General features: G+C 51.6%; 1 protein-coding gene across 1 annotated transcript in view; it reads left to right on the top strand.

The window, feature by feature from the left end:
• ERCC2 (ERCC excision repair 2, TFIIH core complex helicase subunit) overlaps positions 1-8,289 on the top strand; it is a 36,298-nt gene extending 28,009 nt beyond the window's left edge. The window contains exons 13-21 of the mRNA XM_082263427.1: positions 590-691; positions 1,572-1,635; positions 1,727-1,848; positions 2,202-2,294; positions 2,372-2,444; positions 2,553-2,623; positions 5,934-6,077; positions 6,474-6,617; positions 8,086-8,289. Coding sequence (XP_082119553.1) covers positions 590-691; positions 1,572-1,635; positions 1,727-1,848; positions 2,202-2,294; positions 2,372-2,444; positions 2,553-2,623; positions 5,934-6,077; positions 6,474-6,617; positions 8,086-8,178 — 906 coding nt within the window. The 3' untranslated portion in view covers positions 8,179-8,289. The remainder of the gene's footprint in view (positions 1-589; positions 692-1,571; positions 1,636-1,726; positions 1,849-2,201; positions 2,295-2,371; positions 2,445-2,552; positions 2,624-5,933; positions 6,078-6,473; positions 6,618-8,085) is intronic.
• The last annotated feature ends 228 nt before the right edge of the window (positions 8,290-8,517 follow it).

The following is an 8,517-nucleotide window of genomic DNA, read 5'->3' as shown; positions in this document are numbered from 1 at the left end:
ATATAGCGGTGTATATGTATATTGTATATAGCAGTGTGTGTATATAGCGGTGTACATTGTATATAGCGGTGTGTATATAGCGGTGTATATGTATATTGTATATAGTGGTGTATATAGCTGTGTATATGTATATTGTATATAGCGGTGTATATGTACATTGTATATAGCGGTGTATATAGTTGTTTATATGTACATTGTATATAGCGGTGTATATAGCTGTGTATATGTATATTGTATATAGCGGTGTATATGTATATTGTATATAGCTGTGTATATGTATATTGTATATAGCGGTGTGTATGTATATTGTATATAGCGGTGTATATAGCTGTGTATATGTATATTGTATATAGCGGTGTATATGTATATTGTATATAGCTGTGTATATGTACATTGTATATAGCGGTGTATATGTATATTGTATATAGTGGTGTATATGTATATTGTATATAGCAGTGTATATGTATATTGTATATAGCAGTGTATATGTATATTGTATATAGCGGTGTATATGTATATTGTATATAGCAGTGTATATGTACATTGTATATAGCGGTGTATGTGTATTTTATCTCTCTGTAATCTGCAGACACTTTCTCCACTCGACATTTACCCCAAAATCCTGGACTTCCGGCCTGTTACCATGGCGACATTTACAATGACCCTGGCCCGGGTCTGTCTGTGTCCAGTTGTAAGTGGTTATATGTGTCCTGTGATGTGATTGGTGCGCTGGCCTGGACTGGGGTGTATTCAGGGTGTGTTTGGGGGGGTTGGATAGCAGACAAATGCCCTGGGATATGATTGGTGGGGTGGGGTTATTACTGGAAATGTATTTGGGGGTCTGCAATATGACTGGTGGCCTGAGATGAGGGGTTTATTGGGGGGACAGTAGGAGTGTATATTGTATGTATTGTGGGGGGGGGGGGGGGCAGCAGATCTGTCCTATGATGTGATTGGTGGGCTGGCCTGGACTGGGGTGTATAGAACTTGTGTTGGGGTCTGGAGGTTGGTATTAAAGGGGATGTATTGGGGGACTTCAATATGATTGGTGGCCTATGGCAGAGGGGGTGGGGGTTTGCAGACAAATGTCCTGTGATCTCATTGGTGGGGTGGGTATGGTCCAGGGGGGGGTTGTATTATGGGGGGGGGGTGTATTGGGGTCTGCAATATATGCGGCTAAGGCTGGGGGGGTATTTTGGGCCGGTCTGGGGGAAGGGGTACACCGGGTGTATTGGGGGAGTCTACAGACGTGTCCTGGGATATGATTGGTGGTCTGGGAGGGGAGTGTATACAGGGTGTGTTGGGGGGACCGGAGTCATTTCCTTTGATATGATTGGTTGTTGGGGCTAAGGGTGTGTACAGCGTGTATTGTGGGCGGGGGAGGGACTGCAGATGTGTCCTGTGATCTGATTGGTGGACCAGTCTGGGGGAAGGAGTGCACAGGGTTTATTGGTCTGGAGTGAGAGAAGCAGAGGGATCCGTACAGAGGTGATATTAGGAATGTCGGGGACACCAGATCCTTGTCAGCAGTCACTCATGGATCTTCTCTGCCCCCCCCCCCCCCCCCCCAGGTAGTCGGAAGAGGCAACGATCAGGTGGCCATGTCCTCCAAATTCGAGACCAGAGAGGATCTGGGTAAGCTGATCATCCCCCCCCCCCCCCCCCGGTACCTTCCTGTTTCACCCTACAATGACCTATGACCTCTGTCTCACCTTTGACCCTTCAGCTGTGATGCGGAATTATGGGAATCTTCTCCTGGAAATGTCGGCTATTGTGCCGGATGGGATTGTGGGATTTTTTACCAGCTACCAATACATGGAGAACATTGTGGCCTCGTGGTATGAGCAGGTAACTTACCCCCCCCCTCCGTCTCTCTCATCTCCTGATTGGTTAGGGAATTTCTATGATGGGTGTGGCCTCGTGGTATGAGCAGGTAACTTTCCCCCCCCCCCCCCCTCCGTCTCTCCCATCTCCTGATTGGTTGGGGAATTGCTATGATGGGTGTGGCCTCGTGGTATGAGCAGATAACTTCCCCCCCCCTCCGTCTCTCCCATCTCCTGATTGGTTGGGGAATTGCTATGATGGGTGTGGCCTCGTGGTATGAGCAGGTAACTTACCCCCCATCTCTCCCATCTCCTGATTGGTTGGGGAATTGCTATGATGGGCGTGGCCTGACATACGGGGTTTATTCCTCCCCCCAGGGAATTCTGGAGAACATTCAACGGAACAAACTGATCTTTATTGAGACCCAGGACAGTGCGGAGACCAGCGTGGCCCTGGAGAAATATCGGGAGGTGAGGCTGAGGGCCACACAGGGGGGGGGGCTACAGAGTCATGTGATCTTCTCTGACCATCTCCTTCTGATTGGCAGGCGTGTGAGAACGGACGTGGCGCCATCCTGCTCTCCGTCGCTCGAGGCAAAGTGTCAGAGGGAATCGACTTTGGTAAGTGTTTGGGGGAGGGGGTATGGGGGGTCACCAGACATCTATAGAAAGATTTCTCCCCCATAATACACCGACACCGGATCCACACTGCGTACCTTTCTCTTCCAGTCCACCATTTTGGCCGGGCGGTGATCATGTTTGGGGTCCCCTATGTCTACACCCAGAGTCGGATACTCAAGGTAGGTCACCCCAATGTACAGGCGTAGCATTCTATCACCCCCCCCCCCCTCTTCTCCCCCCTTCTTCTTCCCCATTCCCCATATTCTTGTTCTCTGCCCTTCCCCCCCCCCCCCCCCAATCACCCCACTAATCCTTCCCCCCCCCCTCTTCTTCTCCCCCATTTCTTCGCCGCCCTTCTCCCCCCCCCCGCCCCCAATCACCCCACTACTCCCGTCCTCTTCCTCCTATCACCACATATCTTCCCCCCCCTCCCCATCTTTCCTCCTTCCCCCCCCCTCCCCATCTTTCCTCCTTCCCCCCCCCTCCCCATCTTTCCTCCTTCCCCCTCCCTCCCCATCTTTCCTCCTTCCCCCCCCCTCCCCATCTTTCCTCCTTCCCCCTCCACTTCTCTTTTTCAACCCCTCCTCTTCTCCCATCCCCCTTTTCTCCTATCACTCTACTACTCCCGCCGCCTCCTCTTCACCCCTTACTCTTTTTTCCTCTTGTGTTTTCTCTCTCTCTCCTGTCCATGACCCCATCCCCCTCCTCCTCTCTCTCACCCCCCCCCCCCCCCCCAGTCCAGTCGTCTTCCCTCTTTCCTATATTCTCTTCTTTGTCTTCCCCCCTACTCCGCTCAACTGCAGTTCCAGAATCCCCCCCAGATCTTCTCCTCTCTATTACTCTCCATCAATCTTCTACTCTACTTCATTTTCTTTTTTAATCAGATCATTTTTATTGAAAACTTTTTTGCACAAACAATACAAAACAAAACCAAACAGAAAGCGAAAGAAAAAGCTGGTCAACATCTTGAGATAAAACCTCAATTACGTACGGTAAACAATGATACAAAGGTACAGGGGAGAGCATATTCATCGGCACATAAGGGTGTAAATATGGACCACGAGTCACCGAGGTGATCGAAATCATAAATGGCACGTAACATATCATCATATTCCTTTATGGTGGGTACTAAACCCAGCCTGCCCCTTGTACCAAGGTGGTGATGATATCTCAAGTAATTCAGGATATAATAGGTGAATTCCGATAAAACAACCAGCGGAGTTAAACAGCATTGTACGTCCAATAAGCACAGGTATTCGCTACCTAGTAATCATTAAGCAGTGCCCCCCAGTAGGCTGTCTGGGTCTATAAAGCACGTACTCTGTTACACTATGTGGAGGAGATAACGCCACCCAGAAACCTGTTGGCAACCAAGTGAGTGGGAGCCATACCAGGCACATCCAGCCACGGTCCCCATATGCGATCAAATTTCAGTGCATTCCCCCTGTGTTTGTAAGTGAGATGTTCTCTATTCAGAAGCACTTTAACTTCCTCGATCCAGTCAGTATGAGACGGCGCTACGGTGGAAATCCACCGCCGCGCTATCAACTTCCTGGCCAGGAAGAGAACCCTGAGCACCGCAGCATGTACCTCAGGTTGATAGAGCTCCTCATCCAGCCAACCCAAAATACATAGTTTCGGCTCCACAGGTAAAGTCAGTTTCCAAAGCGAGTTAATGGTTCTCACAACCGCATGCCAGTAGCGGTGCAACTTCGGGCACTGCCACAGCATGTGCAGTAAGGTACCCGTGTGCGCCTGGCATCTAGGGCAGAGGGGAAAGTCCCTCCTCTGCCAGCTGTAGTCGTTGAGGGGTCCTGTACGTGCGGTGGAGAATAAACAGTTGCGTAAGCCTTTGCGAGGAGGACAGAGACACCCTAGGGACTTTCTCTAAAATACCCGTCCATTCCTCTGAGGAGATGGGACCTACATCCGCAGCCCAGGCGTCCCTACAATTAAAAGACATGGCTTTCGAGATCCGCTCCATAAAAGCGGAGTACAAGGATGAGATCTGCCCCTTCTTGATCCTAGTGGACACCAGATCAGTAAGTATAATCGGACGACAGAGACCCCATGGAGAGATCCGCGACTGAGAACTGAGGGCATGACGCAACTGCAAATACTGAAAAAAAAGGGAATTGGGCAATCCCAACTCAGCACAGAGAGATTGGAAATCTCTCAAGTCGTCCCCTCGATACAACTGCGAAATGTATTTCACTCCGTAGTCACCCCAGGTCAAGGAGTGCCGGAGCTTATCCAATTCGGGATAGTGGACATTGTTTAGAATACGAGAGTACCTTGAGACTCCTAGCCCTTTGCCAGACCTTATCAAGTAACATGAGGGTGGGACAGCTCGGAAAAAGCCTCAAGGTGCCCGCTTCCAGGAATTCAACCAGAGAGTCCCCCGTCAGGTGCGCCGCCAGGACACGCCTGACAGGGTCAGAGTCATCATCCAGCAGCCAACCCGTGAAGTGCTGCAGTTGGGATGATAGAAAGTAGTAGTAGGGGTTTGGTACCGCCAATCCACCACTCTCCTTGGACTCCTGCAATGTCTCTAGACGAATTCTGGGAGACAACTTCCTCCAAATAAGAGCACGGTATACCGTGTTAAACTGCTTAAAAATGTGAATAGGGATCCACACTGGGGAGTTGTGTAGCATATACAACAACTGCGGGTTCCAGATCATTTTGATCAGGTTGCATCTGCCAACCACAGACAGAGGCAACTTAATCCAGCTAGCCAATTTATCCCTGAACCTGTGCAGCAGCGGGAGAACATTAAGTTTAATATATCGACCCAGATCAGGATGGACAACCACACCCAAGTAGCAGAACTGGTCCACCACCAAGATCTGCGACGCCACAGGGGGCAAAGCAACCCCAAGGGGGTCCAACGGGAGCAAAACAGATTTGTCCCAATTGATCTGAAAGCCAGAGAAGGATCCAAATCTGTGAATCAAGTGCATCAAGGCGACCAGGGAGCCCGAAGTGTCCCCTAAAAATAACGCGTCATCCGCATATAAGGCAATTTTATCCTCCCCCTCACCCCTCTGAAAACCGATAATATCCAGGTCGGCCCTGATAGCCGCCGCTACTCTACTTTATTACCCCCCCCCCCCCCCCAGGTCGTCTTCTACTTCTCTCTGGGTGGTCTCAGGTTTGTCTCCTCCTCCTCGCGCTCCTCGTAGGCTCGCCTGCAGTTCCAGACCGCCCTCCCCATCCCGATCTTCTTCTCCCCTCTATTACTCCCCTTAGTCTCCTTCTCTAATCTATTACCCCCCCCCCCAGGTCTTCTCCTCCTCTCTATTACTCTCCATCAATCTTCTTCTCTACTCCATTACCCCCCAGGTCTTCTTCTACTAATTTTTACTCCACCTCCCCCCCCCCCCCCCCAGTCTATCTCTCTCCTTTGTCTTCTCTCTCTCCTTTGTCTCCTCTCTCTCTCTGGGTGGTCTCACATTTCCCTCCTCCTCCTCCTCTCGCTCCTCATAGGCTCGCCTCCAGTTCCTGCGGGACCAGTTCCACCTCCGTGAGAATGACTTCCTGACGTTTGATGCGATGAGGCACGCGGCGCAGTGTGTGGGACGCGCCATCCGCGGGAAGACGGATTATGGAATCATGCTCTTTGCAGATAAGGTGAGGGGCAGGCTTTGTGTGATTTCACTATGATGTCACAGATAAGGTGAGGGGCGGTCTTTGTGTGATTTCACTATGATGTCACAGATAAGGTGAGGGGCGGGCTTTGTGTGATTTCACTATGATGTCACAGATAAGGTGAGGGGCGGGCTTTGTGTGATTTCACTATGATGTCACAGATAAGGTGAGGGGCGGGCTTTGTGTGATTTCACTATGATGTCACAGATATAAGAGGACCGGTCTGCTCTGCTGATATACATTTACCTCACCGGAGCTCATCAGTGTCAATGAATATCTCCAGAAACGTGTCCCCCCCTCCCGCCCCCACACACACAGACATGACATGTTGTATTAGATTGCGCACACACGTGTAATAATCCGTCTTGTGTACGGCAGAGATACGCGCGGTCTGATAAGAGGGGGAAGTTACCGCTGTGGATTCAGGAACATCTGACGGACGCCAATCTGAACCTGACGGTGGATGAGTGCATTCACCTCTCCAGGCACTTCCTGCGACAGATGGCCCAGCCCTTCCGGAGGGTGAGTGGCCCCTCAGTTTCTGGGGCCCGGGGCAGGGGTGTGCACGGCGTGGATGGTCTGTGCGTTGTGTGTAGTACGGTTTATTGGGTGTGCGTACCCCAAGATTGTTAGATAGCGGTGCCTTTAATTATATGTTGGGGGGAGGGGTTATTGGGCCTCAGTCCAAGGATGGAGAGGCGGGAATAAGCATTTCATGAGTGTTTGGGGTCCCTGTCTGTACAGAGGGGGAGGAGTAAGGGGTCCCCATCCAAGGATGGGAGGAAATGGGTCCTATGATTATGGTGGGGGAGGGGTTATGGGCCCCTGTGGTTGGGAATGAGTCGGTGTCATGAGTGGAGTGTTTTGGGTCCTTTTCTGTATAGTGGTGGGGGGAGGGGTTATTGGCCTTAGTTCCAAGGATGAGGAGGTGGGAGTCTTGAGTGGAGTGGTTGGGGCCCCTGTATGTATGGTGGTGGTGGTGGGGGAGGGGTTATTGGCCTCAATTCCAAGGAAGAGGAGTTGGGTGGGAATGAGCCGGTGTCATGAGTGTTTGGGGTCACCGTCTGTACAGAGAGGGGGAGGGGGGGGTTATGGGCCCCAGTCCAAGAATGAGAAGGTGGAAGGAAATGGATCCCATGGTTATGGTGAGGGAGGGGCCCCATTTCAAGGATGAGGAGGTGGGTGTCATGAGTGAAGTGGTTGGGGCCCCTGTCTGTATGGTGGTGGGGGGGGGGGGGGGGGTTTGACCTCAGTTCAAAGGGTGAGGACATGGAAGGGAATGAGTTGGGTGCGTATGCTAGGGGAGGGGCCCCAGTCCATGGATAAGGAGGTGAGTGGGAATGCACCAATGTCATAGGTGGAGTGGTTGGGGCCCCTGTCTGTTTGGTGGGGGAGGGGTGATGGGCCCGAGTTGAAGGATGGGAGGAAATGGGTCCTGTGCTTATGGTGGGGGAGGGGTTATGCTCCTCAGTCCATGGATGAGGAGGTGGGTGGGAATGCACCAGTGTCATGAGTGGAGTGTTTGGGGCCCCTTTCTGTATAGTGGGGAGGGGTTATGGGCCCTAGTATAAGGATGAGGAGGTGGGTGGGAATGAGCCGGTGTCATGAATGTTTGGGGTCACGGTCTGTGCAGAGGGGGACAGGTTAGGGTCCCCAGTCCAAGGATGAGAAGGTGGGAGGAAATGGATCCTGTGTTTATGGTGGGGGAGGGGCCCCAGTCCAAGGATGAAGAGGATAATCCTGTGTCAGCAGTGGAGTGGTTGGGGCCCCTGCCTGTATAGTATGGGGGTGGGGGGGGGGGGGTTATTGGCCTCAGTTATAAGGATGAGGACATGGAAGGGAATGGGTCTGGTGTGTATAGTGGGGGAGGGGCCCCAGTCCTAGGATGAAGAGGTGGGTGGGAATGAGCCGGTGTCATGAGTGTTTGGGGCGTGGGGGAGGAGTTATGGGGTTGCCCAGTGACCTCTGACCTTGACTCCTCTCTCGGTAGGAGGACCAGTTGGGTCTGTCTCTGCTGACGTTGGAACAGTTGCAGTCGGAGGAAATGCTACAGAAAATCCAGGAGATCGCTCATCAGGTGTGAGAGTGGGCGGAGCCAGCCTGACGTGTCCCATGTGACCTGTGTGCAGACAATGCACAGAACATGTATGATGTATGTGTTTTTACATACTACATTAAATTCTTATCTTTGTAATATGTGTGTCATGGTGTCATATTTTGGGATAAACACCCCCTACCTACCTCTGGGGGGGGCAGGGCGCCACACACTCACCTACCTCTGGGGGATGAAAGAGGCCACTCCCACAGGAACTGGGCGTTCTCTTTCCTGTGCCACCCTCTATTGGTCAGGGCAGTGCTCAGTGCCATGCAGTGAAGCTTTATTCTTGTGTTTTGCTGGCCCTGTGTGAGGTCTGCCAGGTAC

This window comes from Pelophylax lessonae (genome assembly GCF_965119305.1).
Source record: "Pelophylax lessonae genome assembly, chromosome: 7".
NCBI classification, from domain to species: Eukaryota; Metazoa; Chordata; class Amphibia; order Anura; family Ranidae; genus Pelophylax; species Pelophylax lessonae.
Note: the sequence above shows the minus strand (reverse complement) of the source record. Positions and strands in the feature narration are given on the sequence as shown.